The 26,743-nt window shown below is 38.8% G+C and overlaps 1 protein-coding gene across 4 annotated transcripts; it reads left to right on the top strand.

Moving 5' to 3' along the window:
* Positions 1 to 630: 630 nt before the first annotated feature.
* mroh1 (maestro heat-like repeat family member 1) lies at positions 631 to 25,674 on the top strand. Of its 4 annotated transcripts, XM_026183997.2 has the most exons (46): positions 631 to 1,081; positions 1,741 to 1,844; positions 2,844 to 2,946; positions 3,089 to 3,234; positions 4,003 to 4,134; positions 4,522 to 4,684; positions 5,462 to 5,560; positions 5,722 to 5,873; positions 6,493 to 6,633; positions 6,827 to 6,919; positions 8,092 to 8,170; positions 8,492 to 8,605; positions 8,828 to 8,901; positions 9,058 to 9,180; positions 9,675 to 9,782; positions 10,028 to 10,172; positions 10,372 to 10,412; positions 10,923 to 11,064; positions 11,308 to 11,360; positions 11,586 to 11,693; positions 12,399 to 12,518; positions 12,632 to 12,754; positions 13,377 to 13,523; positions 14,196 to 14,222; positions 15,486 to 15,608; positions 15,706 to 15,785; positions 16,118 to 16,259; positions 16,400 to 16,495; positions 17,485 to 17,589; positions 17,692 to 17,827; positions 18,040 to 18,152; positions 18,391 to 18,543; positions 19,547 to 19,603; positions 19,866 to 19,963; positions 20,114 to 20,279; positions 20,476 to 20,645; positions 20,760 to 20,897; positions 21,073 to 21,187; positions 21,356 to 21,502; positions 21,579 to 21,645; positions 21,784 to 21,905; positions 22,307 to 22,456; positions 22,581 to 22,715; positions 22,895 to 22,997; positions 23,155 to 23,220; positions 23,306 to 25,674. In XM_026183997.2, exons 3-46 carry the CDS (start codon positions 2,925 to 2,927, stop codon positions 23,380 to 23,382), a joined length of 4,911 nt encoding a protein of 1,636 aa, XP_026039782.2. In that variant the 5' UTR covers positions 631 to 1,081; positions 1,741 to 1,844; positions 2,844 to 2,924; the 3' UTR covers positions 23,383 to 25,674. The 4 variants fall into 4 exon arrangements, with proteins under 4 accessions (XP_026039782.2, XP_026039781.2, XP_026039786.2 ...); XM_026183996.2 differs by lacking the exon at positions 1,741 to 1,844; XM_026184000.2 differs by lacking the exons at positions 631 to 1,081; positions 1,741 to 1,844 and adding an exon at positions 1,200 to 1,220.
* The last annotated feature ends 1,069 nt before the right edge of the window (positions 25,675 to 26,743 follow it).

The following is a 26,743-nucleotide window of genomic DNA, read 5'->3' as shown; positions in this document are numbered from 1 at the left end:
TCTGTGAACACTTGGTCATTATTATAGTCCATGGTTAGACCAACGAAGAAAACTAAAAACAAAGAGAAAAAACTGAATCTGCACAGAACTCTTAAGCACTGTAGTTAATATGTAATGAAAACTATCATCACAGAGAGAAGTGAACAAATAACGACAGAGGTGAAACTACTTCCCATGCGACAATGTTAGGGTGGATCATTAGATGGCAGTATTTCCCCACGATTTTAACTATTGCTCCAAGAGACATGACAAATATTCTTTTGGGCTTTTAAGTAAACATTTCAATCTGTAAAGTCTTTATATTCTTTTGGAGATGACATTTCCTGCACACATTTAATTTGTGTAGAATTAGAGCACAGTAACCAAGTCAAGATTGGAATTTGTACTTTTATTGTTTGATGAAATAATGTGGTCTTTTCCCCAGTAACCCTTGTTAGAGTCTTAAAAGACATAAATATTAAATCTATAGTTAGAAAAAACATCTACTTTATCAATCAATCAATGATTCAATGAATCAATGAATCAATCTTTATTGACAGACGTTTCGTCTATAAAAGGATCATACCCTTTTTTAAAAATTCATAACCACAACTCCATTACAGTATGGAGATTTGTTCTATTAGTACTGTTAGTATGTTAAAATTGCGTTTGTGCTCCATTTACACTCACACTTACGCTTGAATGTTTTTCTTTGAGTAAATCACATCAAACACCCACATCCACTTTATCTTTTTTTAGCCGTTTTTACTTTTTTTTTTAAATAATGAATTATGATGAGGTACCCAGTTTACCCAACAGAAATAAATACTAATTTGATGACGCACTTGAGCAAGTCAAAGTCTCGATACCTCTCGGTAGCAGTGAAAGTGGCAGCTCTATGTGTTTCAGGTCTGCACGCTAGCCACGCCCCCTGCCTGATGCGTTCCTGCTGACTGAAAGCACATGACCAAGCGTGTTTACACCTGCAGTCTTTAGTCAGGCGCTAACGTCAACTGTGACACGGATACGCAAGCCTGTTTTTTAAACCAAGATAAGACTTGACCGTGGGGTGAGAGATTATTGTTTGGCAGACCCTCGGCTGGTAAGTTAGCCATATTAGAAAGGCCGCTGTTTTGCTTCAATAAGAAGGCTAGTAGCTCTTCCGTAGCAGCAGCTGCTGCTAGGTTAGCACACTAATGACTCTTGAGTAGGTTGCGACAGCAGCATCACCACCAAAGCAGGTAAAAGCTAAAGGTTTAACAGTTCACTCATGTATAAGTGGCTTCACTTCAGGCACTCTACTTAGCTTAGCCCACACGGTGTGTTTGCTTGCAATGTCATCGTTCTTTATGGTATAATCAACGTAAAATTACAATAAATGACTGAACGAGCTAGCAACGATTCAGTTGTTGGTTATGTTAACCCTTTAGCACAGCAGGTGTGGCGGACTGATAAAAAGTTAAGTCCTATTGACCAGATAGTGGCAGTTTTTGGTTGAATACAGCCTTAAACTCATTAATAGGTGTTAGCGTGTCTCAGTGTGAACTTGTCACAGAGGTCACAATCAACTGTCTGCTCTCAGGTAGCTTCCCGCAGGTTCCCTGTGTCTACGTGAGTTGTTGTAATCAGAGGTTAAACTGAGATTTGGCAGGTGAAGGCACAAAGATTGGCTGCAGCAGGGCCAAATAATTACTGTGAGTTAGAAGTAAGTTACATAAAAATGTGTTCTGTGATGTCCAGTAGATGTTTCTTTGTCTGCAGATTGTGATCAGCTGAACTGCCATGCTACTCCGATATTCCCTGCTCTTTATGGATTTAACCACCTGAATTCAACAAGATATAAGCAGATGTTAAGACAGTAAAAGGTAGACTTCGGTGAATGAGTCTAATCCGCATCAACTTAATCACCTTAAATATAAACTCATGTAACCCATTAGCAGTACCCAAGATATATTCAGTTCAACATACTAATTCTCTGTAAACTTGATAACAATACTGCAAACTAACCAGTGTAGCATGCAGTAAACTGCCTACTGCCATATTTTCATGTAAGCATTTGCAAAATGTTAGGCAAAAACATAATTCAACAACACATCATGCATAATCCAGTATCTGATTTAAAACTCAGAGACTGCTCAGCATGTGAAAATCCCATTCTTTAAAAATAAATAACTCATCTTTCTGGCATCTTTCTCCATATGTCAGTGATGCATGTTAACATTTTTTTCCTCTCCCTGGGAAAAAAAAAGCAACTGAGCATTTAGCTCACGGATGTATTTTGCAACACACTGCACGGATATAGTTTGTGCATTTGTTGATATTTGTTGAGCTGTTTTAAAGTTACTTTTTACAATACTTCCCCATTAAAAATCATTTCTTACCTCTTCTGTGGCACTAACTAGATGCAGACTACCGTGAAACCTTATTTAAATCAGCACCATTAATTGCATCACAGGGATGAAAAGGAAAAAGGGATGTGTTTAAGATGTAAATGAACCATGGGATGTCATTGTTTTCTTATTATTGAGCAAGTGTCTCCATGCCATCACTGGAAACAAGCACAACTCACTCAATAGTAAGATGCACTAACCTCTCTATCAGATGTAATTAATCATTAACTGAAGGCGGTGGGATGCTATTTCAGATTGTTCCAACCCACTTTAACCCCTGGTTGTCATGTTTTTGCATACATTACTGCACATATTTGATAAAGGAACATCCATACTGGGATGGTAGTATGAACATTTTAAATGAATCAAATGATTTTGGTTGCTCCCAAGTCAAAACAGCAGTTTATTTCCAATGAAAAAATGGCAATATTAAGAACAGTATTAACTGTAAATACTGTATACTGTCTTCGGTAGCTCTAGCCCATCTGTATCCCAGGAGAAACAACCCCTCTTTGGCCTCTGGCTCCAGGAAGCCAGAGCTCCTTGCTGTCCAACATGGATGAGACGGATGTTGAACGTGAGTCTCTTCCCTTCCCTACTGAAGGCTAAGCCACATGTATTTGACATTGGTCAATTTAGCTTTCTGAAATGTTGTCCATCCACTTATGTTTACTCCTTTTCTGCTCCGATATGCTTCTGAGGTTGTTTTCTCCTTTCAGAGGTGACCCTGGCTCTTCTTGATGCAGCCACCGATAAAGACTCAGAAGTCCAGGAACAAGTCAGGAAGTCTATTTTGACTCTGGGAAAACAGCAGCCAGACCGAGTGTTGGCCATGTGTCAGGACTACCTCCTGAAACACCCTAAGGTAACAACCCAGAATAGTGAGAGTCCTTAGGAAGACGAAAGTCAGCCATAATTACGTAACTAAGAAAACAACTGCAAAGTCGTTTAATGTTTAAAAGCAATATGGACTGTTAAATCTATTTTGAGCCTGTTTTTCTGCATTTTTTTCCCGCACACAGATGCAGAGACTTTTGATACCGCTGTAGCCACTGAATTCATTCAGTTCATTAGTTGGCTTTTTTAAATTTAGATGGTGTAAAATGTTCTTGGTGATATATTCTTTGCTTATCTAAAGGCAGTCCCTGACATTCAGCAGAAAACAGAGTCATGCTGTTATGTTTCAGATTAACTGCTCCTGTAGCATTTTAATTTCCTGTTTCACTCCATTGTGTTCCTGTTCTCCTTTATGTTAATGACCTTGTCAGTGAGGCTGATACTGTTTTCATCTTATTAATCCGTCAGTATCATCATGCTAAAATGTGCTTAGGGAGACATATACTATAACAGAAACTACCACAAAGGCTATTTTGGAAGCTCTGCCTTTCTATGGACAGATTTTGACAACAAGGTAACACAGCTTTGGGAGATGCAGTCATCAGATTTTACGCTTGTACTGACATCAAAATGAAGGCTGATTTCTGTGTGGTCGGAGAGCTTATTGGCATAGTGACTGATGTTATTCCATCGCAGACCAGCCTGTGGTCCTCTTTTTTTTTTTTTTTTTTTTTCTCCATGCTTTTATATCGCCTCTTCATATCTTCCTCTTCTTCATCTCATCTTTCTTCTGTAGCTGGTGGTGAGCCACAGAGTTGTGATTCTTCGGACTATTGAGCTGATTGTTAGCTGCAGGATAGAGGAGATCAGTCCTTCCAGGATAAAGAGTATTATCTCCCTGGCCTCAGATGAAATGACTCGATCAAAGGTAAATTATTTATGTTTGTGAAGGTTCTCAGTCGCCCAGGTCATCGTAGTCTAAGGAGCTTGGAAAGAAAAGCATCTGGACTTCTTTAAGTGGACCTTTCACCTCTCATCAGAGAAGCTTCTTCAGTTCTTCTTCTTTAGAGCTAAAGAAGCTGAGAGGTGTAACGTCTTCAAGAAACTTAAAGAAGTCCAGATGTTTTTCTTTCTAAGCTCCTTTGACAAAGGTAGAATATTTACTTTTAATCATTGATTTTTGTGTTTTTTAAGAGTGTGGACATTACATGATTGAGTTTTGATTAAGATATCTTAAAAGCCTTAGTCATACAGTTTCGTGTGGCCCCTTTCTTACATCCTCTTCATTGTTGTTCTGCCTTCATGGTTGATTCAGGAGGTCATCCCAGACTGGCAGCAGGCAGCCAGTAATATCTTGGTCGCGGTGGGTAATAAGCACATCAATGACATCATGGAGGAGATACTAAGCAAGTTCCAGCCAGGGGTCCTGCCTCACTTCTTTGTAGTTCAAACACTGGCCAACCTCTCTGATTCAAATGGTAAGGACATTTTTACTGGCGTACATGAAAGGAAAAATGTGCAGTCTGTCTTTAAGGAAGCCCACATACAGGCCAGGGTAGGATTTTGGCTGAGAAGAAAGGAATTGAGCGGTTGCTGAGAAAAGCTGAACCTGTTAAACCTGTCCAGTAAGAGCACTTGCAGGTCAAAGATTTTGCACAACACCAGGATTTTTTTCTTTCTCTCTGTTTTTTAGGAGCACTCTGTGATTACAAATGATTAGGGCTCATTTTTTCCACTAAGTATGGAGTCATACTGGCAGCAGTAAGATATTTTTCAAAACTTCTGAGCTGATGTGTACTTTTCTAATGGATTAGTAAAACTTATTTAGAGCCCTGAACTTCAGTGTCTGTGCTCCAAGTATGGCAGCTACCAAAGTAGCATGTCAGGTAGTTAAACAGAGTTTGTCAGTCTTTAAAGGGCCTTTAAAGTGCGGCTGACGTTACTAATCCTACATTTGAATTTGAGCATGTGTTTTATGGCATGAATGAAGTTGTTGTTTTTTTTCTCCCCAAACTCCATAAAATGAAATCTGGAATAACTTAAAAGAAAAATAATCAGAGTTGTCTGAACTACTCATGTCTGAGTGTCACTTATTGTGGTAACAGCCAAATAACTGATAGACAAATCCATTTGAATTATTGTATAAAAATTAGTCTCATAGTGCAAAAATAATGCCAATGTATGTCTCACTGCTGTTATAGAGGAAGAGGGAAATGTAAGCGTGCCATAAATGTGTAATCTGTTCTGTTCTCTAGTTTATGGCATGGTGCCGTTTCTGAATGCTATTCTGGGAACCATGTTACCCATGCTGAGCATGGCAAAACAGGACAACATAAAGTGGGTCTTCTCTTCTGGTAAGAACCACCTGACCTGTTTTCCAGTGGTTTCTTAGATTTTGACTGAACAAACCAAACAAAAAGTGCAGCTTCACGATGTTCGCGTATTTGCTTTGCCTGCTCTTTACAGTCACACGGCTTTTCTGTTTCCTTTTTTGTTGTTTTTTCTCTCCCTGCAGCTCTGTCTCATTTCAGCGACAGTATCTTGGAGTACCTGGCCAACTTAGACAAGGCTCCAGATCCTTCAGTCAGAAAAGACACGTTCTCCAGTGACATCTATGCTGCTTTTGAAATCCTCTTCAATAACTGGTTACAAAGCAGAGAGCCCAAGGTAGGTTGATCGTGCAAGATGATATGAAATGCAGTGGACTATACAACTGAAAAACCACCTACATTTTGCAAGAAGTCATGGGTTGAGGCATTGTTGAAGGAAGCTGAATCATTAAGGAAGCAGAAGTAAGCCATCCAAAGCTGCAATGACAAATAAAAAAATAAATGATAAAAGCTAAATTAATTTTCTCACAGAGAGAACACTTGGTGTAATTTACTCTCCTATCCTGGAGAGACACTGTTTTATTGGGAAATTCCCAAAAAAATGTTTTTTGAGTTTTCTGGAAGGTGCAATCTGTTTTAGTCAACAAAAGAGAGTCACAAAACTCAACTAGAAGAGGGTGACATCTTTACTTTTTGTACTGACTCTATATTAATCTGTGTTACTGAACCAAACAATTAAACCGTTTGTTGCACAATTGGGAAGATACAACTGTTTATTAGAAGAGTATTTAGTTAAATTATCTCAGAAAGAGGCTTGTTCTGGGAACTAATATTTATTCAATCACAGGTTATTGATGTGAAGGTCATTCTTATTACACATATGTCCAAGTACTCACCTAATCTTTGTCATCTCTATCACCTCATATTCTGACTTTTCTTTTCTGTTTGGCTTCCAGTTGAGGCTGACAGTGGCTGAGGCGGTGGGATCAATGTGTCATCTGATGGCCAGCGACAAACTGGAGGAACAGATTCCCAGACTTGTTCCTGCCATCCTGTCCCTGTACAAGAAAAACAACGAGCACTACATCATTAGCAAGGTGGGCACAGTGTGATGCATCAGTGTAGGGATTGTTTATTATGGGTTTTTGTAGAAAGTATAATTTATGTAAGGAAATGGAGGACCATTACTCTCTGAGCATCTCTAAACTCTGTCCTGGCTTTAAGTAGAAGTGCATCTTAAACTGAGTCTGAGCCTTTGCGTGAGTGTACCTGTTTTGTTTTTCTAAACAGAGTCTGTGCCAAGTCCTAGATGCATCTGTCAACATGGGCAGCAGGGTGCTGGAGGCACAACTGGAAGCTCTGCTCTTTGCACTGCACCAACAGGTACACTTTAAGTGCATTTCTTTGCATGGTAATAAATTGGTATCATTGATTGTGTAGTGTATTGATGAGAAACAAATGGTTAGAAGAATTGTTTCTCAGTATTTCTGTTTGGTGCTGAACTACTTATGGTATTGAAAGCACAAATCTGTGAATGAATGGACTGGGTTAATTCTTGCGAATTGCTCACCTGTGCTGCTTTTCTTAGTTGATGAATCAAATGACCGTAACTGTTACTGAGGTCACACATTTTCACATCCTTGTGACTCAGCTGACACTTGGCCTGATGCCTGCGTGTTGCAAAATTTCACCTCAACTACGTAATGTGATGTGATGGCATAATGTTACAGCAGCAGTGTCTGTTACAGTTCCTTTTGTAATTTTTTTTCCCTCCATTTTATATATGTAATATTTAACGGTGCTTAAAAGCGCATGTTGCTGTTAAGAATGTGTTCCTACAACATTTTCAGTTCTTATTTTCAGCTGAGAAGTGTACCCGAAGTGGGAAAGTGGTGGCACATGAAGCTTTTCAAAAACAATAAACACATGTGACTTTGTGCTGTAAAAACAGACCATGTGCTCAGACTGTTAATTTTTTTTATTATGGTTTTCAAAAATGCACTGGTCCATGCAAAAATGAACTCATGTTAATATTCTCCCATTCTTCAGCAGCAGGAGAACACCATCATCCCTATATATGATACAGCTGCAGGAGAGCGTTTATACAAATGTTTTATTGTCTTTAGCTGCTTGATTTGCACTCTGACTTGTAGATTATGAGCAGAGTCCTTGTTATGTAAAATTATATCAGTCCCATTTTTAATATACAAATGCAGTGATTCGTATTAGGTAGATATACATTTCCTGGCTGTCACTGATCCAAACACACATCTGCACCCATGACACCCGAAGCCACAGAAACCAAATTAGAAAACTGTATTTTATCCATGCTGAATAACACATACGCTGTTATTATCACAGCTGTTTTAATACAAGGGATAAAGGTAATGGTAAAAATATTATTTAGAATAATGCGACATGTAGCACAATTGTGTTATAGTGAGCCATTTTTAATGACATCTAAAATAATCTAATCTACCGCGACCATTATTTTCCTGATGTAACTAAAAGTCACCAGAATAGACACCATGATGCTCTTCCCTTGTTTCTACCAGGTGTCTGCCCCTGTTGACTACAGTAACCCTCCTACTGTCAAGAACCACAATGAGGTCCTGCGCTGCTTCAGTTTGATTGGTACTAATTTTACTTTTATTTTTCTTCTTATGTTGATGTGGAGTGCACAGTGACAGCTGAATGTTGTCCGGTCAAGCTTTTCTATCTGGTTTAGCTCTGGAGAGTCACAAGAGCAGTAATGAGATGTGCATTAGCGTGTTAGACCCAGTTTCCACCACAGGATAATTGCATTAACTGTGGCAGTTTGTGGACTGCTCTTATCCTCTGTCTTGCTTTGCTTGCCTTTTTTTGACCTGATTATTACATCTGTGTCAATTTATGCATTTCACATTTAAATGTATTTATTTTATTTTTTTTAAACTTCTAATTCTCTCCCTTTAGCGAACTCTTTCCCAGATCGCCTGGTTATGTTTGTTCTTCAGAAGTTGGAGAACAGTAATGAGAGAAGCAGGATGGGCTCCTTGGCTGTCCTCCGTCACCTCATCAACTCCTCCAGTAAGGAAATACAATAACAGCTCCAAGCATGACACACACTATTCCCTGATCACACACTTGCCTGTTTTACGGCACACAGACATTTCAAGACAAGTAAGAAGCAAATTGTTCAGTTTACCTAAATCACGTGATAGTATTTATGTATCTATGTGTGCATACATAGAAGTGTTGATTCATTTGATTATTTAAGACTTTGCCTTTATTAGTACCTGTGCATTACAGCTTCTACTATGGAGAGCAAGAAGCTGCTGATTCTGGCCAGCATCAGACAGCCGATGGCTGACCACAGCAACAAGGTAACGCACGCACACACACACACACACACACACACACCTTTTTATTTTATTTTTTTTTGACTATCATGCTGTTAGATGGATGAACATATTCTTCTTGTGTTTTACTCTTTTCCTTAAGCTTTTAGTTGTTTAGACAATGATGTCATTGTTTCCCAGGTGAAGAAGCGTGTGGTCCAAGTGATCAGTGCCATGGCTCATCACGGCTACTTGGAGTTAGAGGGAGGAGAGTTACTGGTTCGATTCATAGTTCAACATTGTGCTTTACCTGACACGTATCAGGTACAACTCCTTTTGTGTTCATTTCCCCCTTTTTTTTTTTTTTCCTGATTTGTATGGAAGTTCTCTGTTAGTTGCATTTTCAGTGCTGTATGTGTGTGTTAGTATGGTGGCTTTTTGTTGTATATATGTACACGATGTACAAAATGGTAACAGTAAAAACAAATATCATTTTCTGTTTTCCATGTGATTAAAATCTAAGGTGCAAACATGAATGATGACATGCAAACAAGCCCATTAATGCCCAGACATTCATAATCATTCACAATTCATAATTCACAAATGAGCTTTAATACTTTATCTTAAAGTCTATAAGATTAATGAACTATATGGAGCTGAAAATGACAGATTCTGCAGATGTGAAACATCAGTCCTCTCACAGATAACCTGAGGACTTTAGCACCCCAGATTAAGGAAGAACTGTACAGAAGGACCAGCAAAGATGTTTTTAAGTAAAATATGTATTACTACCTGTGCCCTTTTCTGTGTGTCTTCAGCGGAGTCAGAGGCCCACAGATCCAGAGGAGGTAACTAACGAGTCACTCAGGTCAATGTGTGACAACACCCTTCATCTCCTCACTACCACTGTTGGACGACTAGCCGATGTATGTACCCTTTCTACCAGTCTGATCTGATAAATATTGTGTATATATATATTAACATGTGTTGTTCAGGAAACGGTGTTAGCAGCAGGTGTTTCTTATGTCTTTATTTTATGCTGTGCATGTGTGAAACTTCCCTGACTAGTAGTGTAGGTCAGTTAAATTTGATTTGTACTACTAGTCAGTTAAAAGTGTTACGTTTAAGAACTTTGCTGTGATATTTAACATGTGTGTTTTCTTGTTTGAAGGTACTGTGGCCAAAGTTGCTGTTTTATCTGACCCCTTCACAGTACACCAATGCCACTACTCCTCTTTGTAAAAGTCTCATAGTGCTGGGCAGCAAGAAGAAAAATAACCAAGAGCCCAGCTTCAAAATCGACTTTACACGGGAAGGTACATGGCTATAGACACTTCTTTATGTAACGTGTGGAAAGCAGTGTGCTGTAAGGGGTCTATGTTGAAATGTTGTGTGTGGAAGTGGAAAAAATAATATTATAAATAACTTCATAAGCATTGAAATTTGTTCTTACGTCTCTTGTTCTTGTTCTGAATGATCAGTTTAACCTAAACATGTCTCATCTCTGTCCTTTAGTCAATCTACCATCTCCACAAACACTGATGATCAGACTGCTGGTAAGCAAATATAGAAGCATCGGCTAAACCTAATTCCCTTTTTGCATCTTCAGTATTCAAATAAAGGCTTGCCAAGCATCCCATCTAATAATTGGCTGGAGCAAAATTTTTGTAATAAAATTAAAAAAAAGAAAATGAAACAAAAAGAAAAAAGGACTGCATGGATTTATTCTGCTAATTTAATCCCCGGTGTGTGTGTGTGTGTGTGTGTGTGTGTGTGTGTGTGTGTGTGTGTGTGTGTGTGTGTGTGTGTGTGTGTGTGTGATCTGCATATAATGATGGGGTGTTATATGCATACTGTGAGTGAAAGTTAAGTCTGTATTTGTGTTTTTTGTGTGCGTGCATGCGTTTGTTTCACTCTCTATGGCTTTTAATCCCAAATTCTTTGTAGTTGCATTTTTTTCTCTAGCTCCTCCTACCACGGAGCAATAACCAAGTTAGACAGATTTACTGCAATTGTTTGTCTTTTATGTGATCTGTGATATAAATGATACGTATCTGTTTTTGTAGGTGAATGCAGCTTTTCCATTCAATAACAGAGATCATGGCGCTCCGTCCCTCTCTCTCCTCCAAATCCTCAGTATTAACATTCACCCCAATGCTGAGGCAGTCTGGGACAAAGAAATAGCTCCACTGCTTACAGTACTAGAGGGTATGAAAATATGTGCACATACAGTAATCATTTTATGCATTTATTTGTATTATACTATATATGTGCTTTGCTGTAGTTACACAAACTGGCACTTTTGCCCTTCAGGGGTTCTCATGCTTGGTTTTTTTTTGTTTTTTTTTTTTCTTGTAAAGATGATCGTCACCTTGAGTGTCATCCTCATGCACAGTATTTTTCACTATGCTGCTGCCAGAGCTTTCTGACTGTGGTTTTTGGTTTTAACAGAGTCCGCTGCAGAGAGTCTGGATAAGAAGGAATGGGACAAGAGGTTACTGGAGGTGTGTGGGTTTATTTTTAATATTCCCTCTTCAAATGCATTAGTGATTTTCAGCTGAATAAAACAAAAATATCGTCCCACTTATTTGGGAAGAGAGTGAATGATGGTTGTCATCATTATTAGATTATTTATATAGTTAGACTGTTATGATCCCTGCTTCGTCAAAAAACATTTAAGTCAATTAATTTGATCAAAGTCATCCTAACGGTGCTAAAACTGTCCACAGCTCTTGTCTAAAACCCTGACAGCACTTGATGATGATAAGTGGGTATGTCAGTTGGCAGCTGAATCAACCAGATACCTCCCTACATATAACAACGCCTTAGAGGAGAAGGTAGGTACCTTTTTAACAGTAAAGGTTTATTAAATCAGTTCAGAGCTGCTAAGACTTCAAAGCAAACTTAATTTAGAAGTGAAAAATATGGAGCAGGTAGAGGGTGGTAATAAATCTAAGAAAAACGTCAGAATTTCTGACAGTAAAATTGTCAATTTCCAAGAGAAGAAAACTGCAATATTCTAAGATTTCCATCACAAATATGAGACCACAGTTCACACAGCACACATTAGCACTAAAATGATGCCCATGGTACTCCTTGTGCATATTTTGGCAAGACTGTGCAATGAGAGCTGATGCCAAACGTTCATCATCTCACCCAAATCACCAAGTTGTTTTCTTCTAAATGGGTCCATTTTTTTTCATGCTAATATTATGAATCATATTTAAATCACAAGTATTTCTTCATTCTTAAATCCAATTGCAAGGTATAATTTGATTTGGTCATCTGCTGCAGACATAATGAATGCTTAGCAGAACACATAAAATTTATATTTATTTATTTATATATATATTTTTTGATTGTATACAGAAAGTTGAAAAGTTACACCTGACCAAGGGTGTAGCTTGAAAATAAACAAAACTTAACTAGTAAATTTTGTATAGTATAATTGATATCATAGATGTTCCTCTTATAGGAGAGAAAGATATGAAAATGCTGCTTAGATATTTATATAATGAGCCTTTTTTTTTCCCTTTTTTTAGAGCTTCCTGTATCGATGTATAGGAGTGACTCTCCAACACTGTTTCAATAAAGACCTGGTCAAAAAACAGCTGCATGAAGTTCTCCTCGCAGCTCGGCACAATGATGCAGTCGAAAGAGAGGTACCTGAAACTTTCACCTGACAATATTCTTTCGTACAAAACTCATGTCACTTTCGATGTTGTTGCACAGGTTTATAGTCTGACTCTAAATCCCCGTCATCTGCATCTCTCAGGGAGTGGCGATGGGCGTCGGTCTGTGTGCAAATAGCCACTTGGAGGGAACTCTGGCCAAGCTGGATGAGTTTGGAAAATCGGATGCCTTCAAGAAGTCACCGAGCATCTTTAACCTGCTGAAAGTACGATGGAAAATGTGCAAATAACAAGTTTCCTTATGTTTATTTTATGTAGAGCAGTGTTCATTTAGACGTCAAATTTTGATTTGTTCACAATCTTTTGACCAAAATCTCATTCTAAAAAAATCTAAATTATTGTAGTTTTAGCTAAATATCATAAGATATGAGACCAAATCTGACGTTGGCTACATTATAAAGTGTGAAAGAGTGTCAAGTTTTGTTGGTGACAGTTTCTCAACACTGTTTATTTTCCTTGACATGAAATATCAAATGTGTCCATATGTCTACTCTTCTCTTCCTCTCATATGTTAATTTAAGATCAGAGATTACTTCTGACTGGATCACTTCCATATTCCCACCCATCTATACACCTGTCTCTTAGATAGTTCTTATTGGATCTTGTCTCTGCAGAATATTTTCAATATTTTTTTTTCGTTGACAAAAAGTGGCAACACATCCCGTCATCGTTTTTGTCCTCGAGCATTATTTTTTATTTCCTTGTCAGCTTGTTTTTATTAGGAAAAAGTGTGACAAAAATTATTGGTTAACAAAATGAATACTGATTGTACAGTTTTTTTTTACAAAAAACAAAACGGCTGGTTATTCCTTTCTTGTCTAACCTCAGGAGCGTAATGATGTCGAGGTGGAGAAGGTGAAAAGCACATTAATCCTGTGCTACGGTCAGGTGGCTGCGAACGCCCCTCCAGAAAAGATTCTGAACCGCATTGATCAGGACATCCTACGCTGCATCAGTAAACATTTCAACACCAAGGTATGGAAACACAGAGAAACAGTCCTGTGATTTAGTAGTTTGCCATTGTTTGAGATGGTGTTGCTGGGTGTCACAGACTCCTGCATCACTTAGGTCAGCGGTCCCCAACCCCCTGGCTGGGGACCAGTCTGTGAGTCGTCTGGTCTGTGCCGCGAGAGTTGAGGCTTAGGTGTATATATTTGAAAGAAATATTTACGCATTACCATAGCGACCAGAGAGCATTAAGGGGCAGAGAGGAGGATGTTACTCTCAATGCTGTCGGCGCATTTCAGGAGGACGCTGCTAATAAAGTTACACAATTACACAGTGAATTTGCCTTTATTATTATATTTACAAAATACCACAGTTTTTGTCTTGGTCGTATCATTTTATTTTGTTGTATTTATCCGCAACACCTTAAAGGCCAGTCTGTGAAAATATTGTCTGACATTAAACTGGTCTGTGGTGCTAAAAAGGTTGGGGACCGCTGACTTAGGTGATCAGACAGTTCATGAGAAGAAAGAGAAAAAACAGCAAACTGAGCTAAAATCCAGGTCTGATGCTACAGGCAGTGAACAAGGAAACTCTTAATTTTAACAGCTTATTGATGAACATTTTATTTGACTGAATCCTGCAGGAATCAGGGCTGTGTTTGTATGTGAGCTCATTCCTTATCACCTTTTCTTTATGCAGGTTCTGGGGATTAAAGTAGAGACAAAGGTATCGTCACAGGAATCCAGGAGCTTTGTCTTTAATCCTTGCTAGTTAACATTTCCTCTTTCTTCAGTTTGATCTCACCCTCCTTTCTTAATATATTTCTGCATAAAATCTGCATACTTTTGGTGATATTGTCACTAAAATCATACATGAAAGTCTTCAATTTGAGAGCGCTGTGCAGTAAAACAGCCTTTTCATTATGCTTCAACCCAGCTTCACTGCATACATGTGAAGTTTCACGGTGCAAGAGCACCAGACTTTACTGTCCTCTGAAGGCATTCATGTATGATCGATCACTAACATGTTTCCAGTGTGGTGGTGGAGTTTATGTTGATTTTTAAAATGCAATTTAAAACTTTTTTACAATCACCTAATAGCAATGAGACTAAAATATATCCCAGCTAAATTTGGTTGTTGAACTGTCGGAAACCATATTGAGCATCACTTCTTATTGCAATAAGGGACCGTGGTGTACTTCTGGGAAATGTAGCTTCAAAGTGATGCATCACTGAAAATATCTCACACACTCACTTCAGGAAAGCTTGAAAGATTTTTTTATCTTTTGTTGTCGGCTCTCAGCTACAAAGAGCAGATGATAAGAAACTAGCAGACCACCTTTCTTACATTAGTCCTTACTAAATAATATTCAGGTTTACGACAATATTGTATTATGTGTGTGCTGTTAAGCTGTTAACATTTTGTCTTGTGATTATAATCATTTGGGGCAAAGAAACAGCTGTGTTTACGGCATTGTTCTAGTCAGGGTGACATTGATAAATAACACCTTCAGGTCCGTCTCTCTCTGTTCTTCACTATAAGCTCTACTCTTTCTTTCTTTTTGCCTTATTTGCTTAAAGGTTGATTGCTGTTACATTACTCACTGGTGACTCGCACGCTGTGTGAACACCTTTTATGTCTTACTGATCAGAGCTTGCAGATGTTGTGTTGTTCTACTGATCACCTCACATTTCTTTCCATCCATAGGCATGGAGGATCAATCTGCAATATACATGTTGGATTGATTCAATTAATTAGCTGACTGATTTATTATTATATGTATTTTATTGTTTATTTTTACTATGCTTTGTTTAGAGTTGTGTCTGCTAAAACAGGTTTGCAGTGCATCTTGTTCATTCTTGATAACGGAGACTGCCTCTTGACCCGAATCATTTTCTCTCTTTGTTTTTTTTTGTTGTTTTTTTTATGTCTTTGTGCGTCATTTGTCTTTATTTTGTGCACCGTCATCTCTGCATTTTCCCAATACAGGACCTGACTATGAAGCTCAGTTTGATCCAGAGTGTTGGCCTCATAGCCAGAGCCATCAGTGAGTGTGTGAAGAAACAGGGCTACATCTTCTCTCGCAAGCAGGAGCTCATTACTGTTATGCTGGTCAGTGGAAATTAAGGGCCAGCTTCTTGTTACACAATAATTGCAGACAGTAAGAACAGCAGACATGTTCTTGTCTTTTATTTTTTTCACTGGTCAGGACTTCATTAAGGCAGAGCAAGCTGATGCACTGAGGACTCCAGTACGCCAGCTTGTGATGAGCACGTGTGCCAACCTTATGTATCCTTCACTTCAGTGAAGAAACTGAACTTTGCAAAGTAATATGACACAAATTAAGTCCCTTAATAATAGAGACTAACAGCTACTGAATATATGTACAGAGCGCTTACTAATAAATGAGTGTTTGTAGTAGTTAATCTTACTGTTTGCACTGAATGAACTGTAAAACTTTGATTTGGGGTGACTTCCTTTTGCAGACTTAAATGATAACCACAGAACTCAAAGTCAACAGAAGACAAATACGAGGCAGCACTTTGCTGACGTGAAATGAATCATCAGTGACTGAAGCTCTGTCATCTCCCAGTGTTTTATCTTTGACCTTAATGCCTCAGTCCACTGGACCCTCCGATGAGCGAGAATGAGAACTTTGACTTGCTAAAGGTGTGTATCAACAGTGTGTTCTGTCTGCCAGCTGAGACGAACACTCCAGAGAAAACTAAAGAAGAGGAGCCACTCGACCCCAAGCAGAGAAAGGTGAAGTGAGATAGACTGAGATCTGCTGTAGTTTGTTTGTACCACCTCTGATCTTTATAGCAAACTTTGTCTGTCATTGTAGCCAAGTATTTTAAATGCTGTCATGCTGTCAGTCAATATATTCTGGTGGATCTCTACAGGCGCTGTACAAAGACACGCTGGCTGCTCTGCAGGAGCTGCTGAAGAGCGTATTGGCTAAAGATCCAACACCCGACGGTTTACAGAATGTCTTTAAGGTGAAGCCTGCCGCTTCAGCAAATGCTCTTGTTTTCACTTGGCTATTCAATATGTTATTTATTTAATTTTTTAAAAATAAATGAGGTCATTTTGTCATAAGATTAAGGGGCTGATGAAAATCTTTACTAGTAGTTTTGGTCGAGCAGTAGAAGAATGGGGAATAAAATCAATACAGAATAGTAGCACAGTGTTTTACATGGTGATAATAGATCGATTAAGGGAAACAAAATATCAATATTCTATTAAATAAATAATACTTCTATTAGAAAAATAATTTAAATACTCTCTTACCATCATCCTGACATAATGTTGACTCAGTTTAATGCAAGTGAGAAACTGTCCAACACTGGACACACTTAGCTCGACTAAAGCTAGCTCCTACTTCAAAGCACGCTGATGGCTCAGTCACAGCAGCCTCCTCACGCTCCAGCATTGACAGCAGGTTTTAGTGAAGGGTCTAAAGCAGGATCTGCTTAACAATCTCATTTAAAGCACAAAAAATAAAGGCAATAACTTTATCTTATAGAGTAAAACAAATACTGAAATAGTTTAACTTTGAAGACAAATCACCTTTTTAAACTGAAATATAAATTCCAAAATATGCTTTTGAATATATTCAGCATATGTTAAAAGTACAATAATATTATATTGTGAGTGAAGTATAGTGACAATATTGTATCATTAGGTATCTGGTGATTCTAGCACTATTTATTTCTGGTTTTAAGTGCATGATACAAATTGCTCTTTCTCTGCTTTTAATTTTAGTTTCTGTCAGTCCTGCTCACGACTCCAGTTCCACAAATAACTTTATAAAAATCTTTAAGTATTGTAGACTGCCATACAGTAATGATTGACTTTAACATGCCAGTATCATATCGTAGTGTACGTGTAAAGCTTTTGTAAAGGACAAAGTAAAGCACTATACAAATACAGGCCATTTACCATAGTGTATGTAACCTGCGTTTTCTGATGTGACTTCCTTGTGCAGCACATTGAATCATGGTTGAGTTCTGGACAGGACCACGAGAGGGAGCGAGCTATCACAGCCACAGCTCACATACTGGCTTACTACCTGGATAACCTGACTGTCAAGGTACACACAAAAACATAGGGCAGATATATTGGTGACAAAATGTTTTTATAATTCAATGGATAATCGTGTAATTACCATTTAACAACTCAAAACTTTGTGTAGAACATGGTGTCTTTCCACAACCTTGGAGCTCTGCTGGGCCGCCTGTCTCCACGCTGTTCGGACCCTGTCCCTGCCGTGCGCGCTGCTGCCGTCGAGTGCATACACACACTCCTTTATATACAACTTCGATATGAAGGTACAGTCATGTAACGCTTTGACATTTTATACATTGTTTTAAGGAAGTACCATGTCATAAAGTGGGGAAAGGTAAGGAGGCAATGATGAGACCCTGTCTGTTATTTTGTTATTAGTTTATAAAAGGAGCAGGGGTTGGATAATCTGGAGTTGAACTGTGAATAATTATTGTCAGTGTAAAACTTATTTAAATATTTCTATCCCTGTTCCTAGGATTCTCTTTGGATTATAAGGATGAATCTGTGGACTCTCTGCTGTTGTTAAAGGATCGGCTGGAGAACCCTGACCACTCAGTTCTGTACAAGACCTGCTCAGACCTTACCAAGGTACGCGCAGGAGAGCTGCAAACTGCTTTATTGCTCGTGCTCAATACTTGTTTTCTTGCCAGTGTGGATTTTATCTTTTAGTATGACACTCAACAATATGTTTGTGCAGTTATCTGTTGTAATGCGTATAGTCTGTCACACTCTGTCCACCATAATGTAGGTGTGTGTGTGTGTGTGTGTGTGTGTGTGTGTGTGTGTGTGTGTGTGTGTAACTGTATCTTTCCCTGCATGAAATCAGGTGATGAGTAAGCGTCTGCCTCAGCAGCAGCTGACGACATTGGTGTTCATGCTGTTTGAAGGGCTTGTCGACAGCCAGACAAACTGCTGCCGAGCTTCAACTGTCATTCTGAATACTCTGCTCAAGAACAGAGGAGGCGGACTACAAGATATGGTAACGCACGGACTGCCTTTAGTTGCATTTTCTTATGCCTGTACAGTCATTGCATATGATATAAAGTTGCAAAAGAGAAATCTCTGGAATCACTGACATTTCCTTATAAATAAATGTATACAACATTTGCCTACTCACAAATTTGGGGGATAGCTTTCACAGAACCTTAAGAAGAGGCATTTGAGCGATCCGCCAAGCAGGGAAAAGCAGCAACAAAGCAACAAGCACTTCTAAAGATCTGGATGTTATTCAGCCCGCGAAAACAACTAATTGTCTACAAGTGAATAAAATTTAAGACTACTGCTACTCTCCTGGGAGTAGGTGTCCTTCAAACATCAAAGGGAATAACACTCAGTCTTGGGAGTTGAAGAAGACCAAAGGGCTGCAAAAAACGGCACTGTAAATCTTTAAACCTTGTTAAAGTCTTTGTTCATGTATTCATAAAAAACACTGATCGGGAAAACGCCTAATGAAGGGGAAAGTTTTTTTTTTATTTTTTTTAAAGACCACTTTGAAGGTACAAACTACATTTAAAAACTCAAGATTGGCTGCTTTGCAACCCAAGGGCCAAGAAATCTTTGAATCAATGAGTGAGCAATAAATTCAGAACAGAATTAAACAGCAAAGTGGTTTACAAAAAAAGACAAAGAAAGGAGGAAATTCCACTTTTTTGGAGCCTCTTAGCTCTGACCTGATTCACATGATCTGGTGTGACCTGTAGAGGCCTGTTAGGTCAAGACATCCCAGAAATGTTGATGAAATATTTCTGAGAATTAAGCAGGACATGGAAAGTATAGCTGTTACTGGTTTAGTTAGATTGTGTTTGTCTAAAATGATCTTGATGGCCGTACAGATGACATCAAATCAAAAGTCCTGCTAAATGTAACCAGCTTCACAGACATGGTTTTGCAACTGTAACAGTGAAGTGCTTTACCTGCTGCTGTCCTGCTGGATCACCAAACACAGCGATTGTTTGTTTCTGTGTTGTTTGGTGTGTATGTAGGTCCCAGAGATGCTGGAGGTGCTGCATGTGCGTCTGCAGAGCGTCACAGAGGACCAGGTAAAGACAAACATGAATGCACAATTCATATATCACACACTTAAATTATTCAGATATTGAGCGTTATCAGCATTTACAATTTAAAGGATTTCTTATTATCCCCATGTTAAAATAACAAAGAGCAAATTAGAAGAATACCTTTGAGCCCTATTTTGCAATGATGAGCCGTTTACTTCACAACTCTCTTACTTTGTTTTCTTGCAGGTACTTAATGAACTCACTCGCTTTGCTAAGAATAACTGTTTTATTGTATTATGTTCAGGTGAGAGTGGCAGTGGGACAAACAGTACTTATCCTGGCTTCTCAGCATCTACAGACTGTTATCAATACACTAGTCAACCAACCACTTCCTTATGACAAGTAAGTATAAAGAACCTTTAAATCCTCTTCCTCAGCATGACCACATGCCAGCTGTTTTGTGTCTTAATATAAGAAAGAATTGCTCATATTTTAGCTGTAACAGATATTTTCTGGGACATGTGTGAACATGAAGCGTATTTGTTCGTGCAGCTGGATCAGTGAGATGTGGATGGCTTTGGGAGCAGACCCCATTGTAGCTAATCAGATCATGGAGATGGTGATGGAGAAACTTAGCATCATGGCACCCTACGTAGACAAGAAGGAGTCATTGATGAGAGGAGGAACAACAAAGGTGGCTACTAATCAGCCACTGGCTGTAAGTTACAAAGTGACTCACTACATGTAAATTGAGATGCAATTGTTGTGCACAGGACACACACATATCATGAAAGTCTGTTGTACAGACTACAAAGAAATTAGCTTGTGTTTAGTTTCTGGTGCTGTTTTTAAACTTGGTAAATTTACTATAGATAATTGATGGGTGTGAATGTTGTGTGACTTTTGTCATTCAGATGACATGCGGTCTCAAGGAGCTGTTATTAAACGGTCAGAGTCAGGAGCCAGCGGTCAGTCTGTTCCCTCGGCTATTCTCCTGCCTCACTGTGCGACTGGGAGCGAGCGTCGGAGTCTCAGCACCAAAGGACAGCAACTCAAAACACACTGCCTCCATCCACGTCGCAGGGTACTCATCTTTTTTTTTTTATGTATAAAATAAATAAATAAAATCTCTGTCAAGTTAGAATGTCAGGTGTTTCTGTGGGTGAACTTTTGGATCCAATCCTTTCTTCTCTTCCAGGGTAGCAGCTGAAGCGCTGAGAATTTTGTTAGCACGAGCCCAGTTAGATGAGGTGATGAAAAAACTGGATGAGGATAACGCCTGGGATGCAGTGAAGGAAGCCAGTACACATGTTAAAGGAGTGACACTGCTAGCAAGGTACAGATATCTTCATGTTGCACATCAGTAAAGCTGTAAATCTCTTTTAAAACTATGCCCTTGTTTTGCATTTTATCCAAACCCTGTCTTATTAGGAGTTAAAATGTTAATTTAAATGTGCTCTAAATGTGCTATGGTGTCTTTGTAAACAAGCGTTTGTTTGCCTTGTCCTTAGGGCGATGGCTAAGCATGCTGGTCCCAGATTGCCTGCAATCGTGGAGTGTCTGTGTCCATTACTGAACAATATCTATGAATGCCAGCGAATCACTGTCACTGCTTTCTTTTCTGAGGTGATAAACCCAGTGATTACATGTCTCCAATTCTTATCGTTATATCTAAATTGCAAATGACTAAATGAGTATCTTTAGCAGCTTCATTGGCCAGCAGCAGGAGAACAACAATAAAATGTTTTTTATTTATTTTATGTCTTTTGTCACGGTCTTATCTTGTGACTCCAGCTGTTGAACCATCATGTGGTGACAGAGCTGATGTTAGTAGATGTGTTAATGAACAACATGATGGAGAGGATATCAGATCCATGCTGCACGGTCCGCATGTTGTCTGTGCGAGGGCTGGGGAACATAGCCGTGGGCTCACCTGAAAAGGTACGCACACTCACAGCACTCGCACTCAGCCACCCTAACTGTTACGACACTCACTCACATGTAACTTTCATATTAGGTGAATAAATATGCCAAGGAGCTGCTGGCAGCCATGAGTTCAGGAATGGAGGAGAAAGATGATCCAGGTAAGTCAACAGCAGATTAAAAGTGAAAAAAGGTAACGCTAATAAACATTTGTATCTAATTCACTGCAGTGTTTCTTAAAGCGTACATGGTACAGTCATTAATCAGATCTCTCTTTTTTCTATATAAAACTGAAACAGGTAAACTGATCACACTTGAGGCCATGTCAGGCTTGTCTAAAGTTCTTGTCCACCTTGACAAGAAAAACGTTCACCTACTCGCGGTCTACATCTTCATGAAGATTAAACCTTTCTTGGAAAGTGTAAGCTTGGTCTTTATATATGTCCTGTATCATGTTATTAATCAAATATTAATCTAAATAAAGTAACATTTTGTTGTATTTTATATCAATATTTCTTAAAAGTTCATTCACATCTGAGGTCAGTTAGATTTCTCAAGCTTTGTTCAGTCCTGTGAGAAGATGACTTTTTAAATATTCAGACGCAAGGAGGCTTTATGAGACACCTGTACGTTTGTGGCTTTTCAGCAGGTGTGCCTACTAACAGGGCCCTTTTTGTAGGCACACCTGTTTACCTGCCTACACCTCTGTGCCTAATAAAGTGAAATTTCCCATTCCAACCTACATGAGACGATGAAACAGGCAATGCACTTTCTCTAGTTGTCTAGATAAAATGCTAAGTGCCGCTTCTGACTCTCAACCAGGAGAACGATGACATCCGCTGTACTTCCATCCATCTCATGGGTAACCTGTCCACGTTTGGCTCAGGAGAGCAAGTGTTCAAAGACCAGATCCACAATGTTCTGGTCAGCCTGCTGTTACACCTGGTTGATCCAAACCCGGAGGTGGTTAAGGTAAAGTTGGAAAGCACACACAAACTGTGACAGCAGCTTTCTCTCTTATTGCAGATACACTTTAGTACTAGAGGGTGAGCTGTTACATGCTGTCATGTAAAAGTGGATTGATTTGTTTGTTTAGGCGTGTAAGTATGCGATGCGAGTGTGTGCTCCTGTAGTGGGATCAGAACAGATCACAGCCATGTTTCAGAACCACCTACATGAAGATAAGAGCTTGCACTACGGAGAATTCATCAACGACCTCACAAAATACCTGGTGAGCTGAGAGACCGTCTGAGTTAAGCTTATTTAAATGTGGGGAGATAAATTCAAACCGTTAGTTTTAGATTTTGTCAGCTTTCTGTCCTGATGTTTGCTTTTCTCACCGCAAAGTTACAATAAATCATAATATAGATGCTCGTTTGTGATGCTTATTGTGTGTTTTGTGGGCTGTAGATTCAGGACTTTCCTGGCATGCTGAACTTCTACCACATTTCAGTCATCCAATTCTTCAAGAGTAACTGGCCTGAGGTCAGAGCAGGAGCTGCCATGTTTATAGGTATCACTGCACTTTAAAAGATCACTCCATATTATAAACTGAAGTTCTATCAATAAGCACGAAGTGTCAAATGAAAACCAGCCTCTGTGTCAGTTAGGTTACAGTATGATAGTTTACAGATGACATGTGATGATGATGATGATGTATCCATCATCAGGGTTCATGCTGGGAAATCTTCAAGAGGAGCATCACTCCCACCTCAACATGGGCACCATCACTAAAGGTAAAGTGAAAAAATCCCTTCATTTCCTCTCTGATCTCATTCTGTTTGTTTGCTGGTTTTAATATTTGTGTGCGTTCGTTTACAGGTTTGGTGATGCTGCTTCAAGATCCAGATCCTGTTGTGAGAGTGAAGGCTGCTGAAGCCATGGGACACTTCCACTGACACACACACATACAAATACTAGTAATTCCTTTACACATCAGTGGTCGGTATAGATAGTAATTTAATTGGTTTTTTTTTAATATTCAGCACTCTGTGTTCCAGTGTGCAGTCATTCTCAAATTATCCAAATAAACTAACTGCAGACTTTCATTAAGACCAGAACAGGGACCAAAGAGGAAGAAGTGAGGAGTACGAAACCAAACGGTCACATGATCATGCCAATGAAAACTAAAAACACTCAGTCACACACACATGCAGATGCATTTAGCTCTTATAGTCTTAATTTAGCCCCTCTCACCTTTTACTCTGGTACTTGAAGGAAGAGTCGATTCTTAACGGTATTTTAGTGACCCAGGACTGTGCTCTTTACAGATAGACCTCATCTGTAGCATCCTGTCAGTGTGACAGCGACAACGAGATACACTGTGTTCTCTCGATCAATATATTATACGTGAAGTTTCTAATGCGAACATGAAAATACATTTAAACTTGAGTAAAACTTTTTTAGAATAAATATAGTTTCTTTGAATACAGATATATATATGAGCAAGTGAAAGTTGCACATTTGAAGTACATGACTAGTTCACGTGAGCGTGGTTGGTAGCTTGTGTGTGTGTGTGTGTGTGTGTGTGTGTAGTCATGGCAGCATTTTGTGACCATGTCAGTGAATGTGGAGTTTAGTTCCAGAAAATCTCCGTTACAGGTAGTTGCAGTTTAGTGAGCTTGGTTTTGGTGTACTAAAGACCCCACCCTCCCCCTCACCTTTTGAATCTTTAGCCACTGCTGAGCTGTTTCCCTGCCCTCAGTGAAGACCCTGTGAAACGTGCTTAGATCGATTAGATTTGTGGTTCCACGTGGATGTCTTAAAGTGAAGCATAAAATAAAAATAAATGCACGAGAGCTAGAGCAGATCAGATTTGAAGGGTTGACAGTGTGTCTGGAGGATGTGAGTAATTAATCCATATCATTTAGCCACTAAATCAGCCACCAGTAACCAGCCAGTAGCTGTTAGTGTTTCTATAACCAGCAGGACTCAAGCTCAGTAATGGGAACTGGGTAAGAGTTTGCCTATTGACTAATGCCAGGCTCACTATCACTGTTTAATGATGCTGTTTATAAATCACTACCATCTCTACAGCTGTAACAGTCATGTCTTCAGCCGAGGCTTTTAAAACTGCTTTGATTGTCTTGTTTTATCAGCATATGGTTAATTTTGTTTTTTAATTTCACGTGAACTTCACATTAATCTCACGCGTACACGTTAATCGCCTGGAAAAAAAAAATCTTTGCCAAACCTCCTGTGTCAACCCTCATAAACACACCAGCCAAACTCATATCAATCCATAACGCTGAGAGGTGTCACATTATTTAGAAAACGAACTCAATTCCAATTAATAATTGTCAAAAAGACAATTGTAGCCAATAAAAGGTTACTAACCTAGTGTTGCTTTGTCAAACAGTCCAGCTAAACGTGATGAAACCAATGCCAAATATCTACAGCCTCATTATATTGTAGCAATGCCGTTAATGATTTTCCTTTATTCTAACTTCGAAAGCACTTGATCCTTGTTTAGTTTTACAGTTGTTGCCTCTATTTGTGTGCTTTTAGGTACTGATGTGGGTGTGCATGTAAATATGTGTGTGAGCAGTGTCTTATACGAGAATGACTTGAACACAGGACCTTAGTATTTATGTCTCCAATCAATGTGCTCAAAGACAATAAGTCGAAAATAATATGTTGTGCATCCACATTCAAATCGATTTTGGGGCAGAAATTTCCAGAAACTCTGATTAAGGTGATAGCGATGCATCGTTTGTTGTAAAGTTTACCTCTGATATTTCCGTTGCACTTTTAAGCCCTGCTTAAGTTCAGCATCACAAGTCTTCTTTATTTTTCCCTGTTTACTTTTGCACTTGAACAATTGAGACACATTTGTCTCTTAATACTCACATTCACACTATAAATGTATTAATCGCATACATAAGCTGCTCCTGGATCTGTTTTTGCTAGCCCTACAAACAGGGACTCGTGGCCTCCTGCACTTTCTAACACTATGGCTCGGTTTAGGGTAGTTGGTATTATTCTGTTGTTGTAAACTTTGTACAACTGATATTGATTGTTTCATGTCTTCCTGGTTTTTAACATGTTCTGAATGTCAGATGGTGATTATTTCAAATGTGTCTGCGTGTTGGAGCGTGAATGTGTGCATGTCTGTTTTCAATAGAGTGTGTGAGGACGATGGTAATCAGTGCATCTAAAACGAATAAATAAACAGACCCATTATAACATAACTAGTCATTTTGTATTTTTTTTTTTTTAAATACCTTTTTCAAAATGAGTTATACTCTTACTACAGCAGATCAACTGAGTTCAGGACTTTGAACGAGACTGGATGGATAAATCTGAGCTAAGAGACCAGCAGATACCCACCTGTCTATATAAAGAGACATTTTCATCCTGTGTGCAGATAACACATGCCACCATTTTTTAATAAAGAGAAATTTTAGCTGAAATTCTTATTTCATATGTGTGACATAGGTGTACTCACCGTAATCATGCAGAAAACTTAGAATAGAAAGTGAAAAACTTCAGATGACTCCAACAGAGAGCTACAATATTCTTGTGTATTCGATGAGCCTCCAACCAGGAAGCATGTTAACAGTTACATTCATACTGTCCTCAAGTGCAGCTCAATGACGATTTCTCTTTATCCAACAACAGATGAAACTGCGCTGAAAAATCAGTCAAGCAATGCCACCAATGAGTATTTCACTCATTACATTAAATTCATTGAGTTGTCTGATCATTCAACATGTTTTCAATGTAAACAGAGGGTTACCAAATTATTACTTAAGGTAATATAACCATGTTGTGTTCTATTACATTGGTCCTTCTTGTGTTCTGCACACGAAAACATAGAGTGGTGACAGTTCTGTGACGGCACATCAAAGTCAGTCACTTGAATATGAATGAATGTTGTGAATGTTAGCACGTAATAGAGCAGGCAACATTATGAGCTGTATTTGTGTATAAAGGCAAAAATGAAAAGTATCTTTCATTACAAGTTTGTGAAAATTCAACTCCAAGCATGTGTGAGTCTTCTTTTTCCTGCTGTTCCCACAGAAGCCCCACAATTCATCTCTCACACATCTTTGCACTTTTTAACAAATCAATGAGGTAATTACTGCACACAACAGTCTGTGGAGGTCATTAAGGTATCCAGTAATCGACTGTTCAAATGCTGCAATACCACTTTTTTTTTTTTTTTTTTTTTAAATGTGTGTCCGTAAGTCTGCAAATTAGTAATGTAATTACACTGCCTGGCCAAAAAAAGGTAACCACCTGGATTTAACTAAGCAA

This window comes from Astatotilapia calliptera, chromosome 11 (genome assembly GCF_964374335.1).
Source record: "Astatotilapia calliptera chromosome 11, fAstCal68.1, whole genome shotgun sequence".
NCBI lineage: Eukaryota > Metazoa > Chordata > Actinopteri > Cichliformes > Cichlidae > Astatotilapia > Astatotilapia calliptera.
Note: the sequence above shows the minus strand (reverse complement) of the source record. Positions and strands in the feature narration are given on the sequence as shown.

Excerpts from the sequence above, each read along its gene's own strand:
- mroh1 (XM_026183996.2), top strand. The coding sequence starts at position 2,925 with ATGGATGAGACGGATGTTGAAC. Across the intron at positions 20,280-20,475 it reads CTACTAATCAGCCACTGGCT|ATGACATGCGGTCTCAAGGA; the intron begins GTAAGTTACAAA and ends TTTGTCATTCAG. Across the intron at positions 20,646-20,759 it reads GCCTCCATCCACGTCGCAGG|GGTAGCAGCTGAAGCGCTGA; the intron begins GTACTCATCTTT and ends CTTCTCTTCCAG.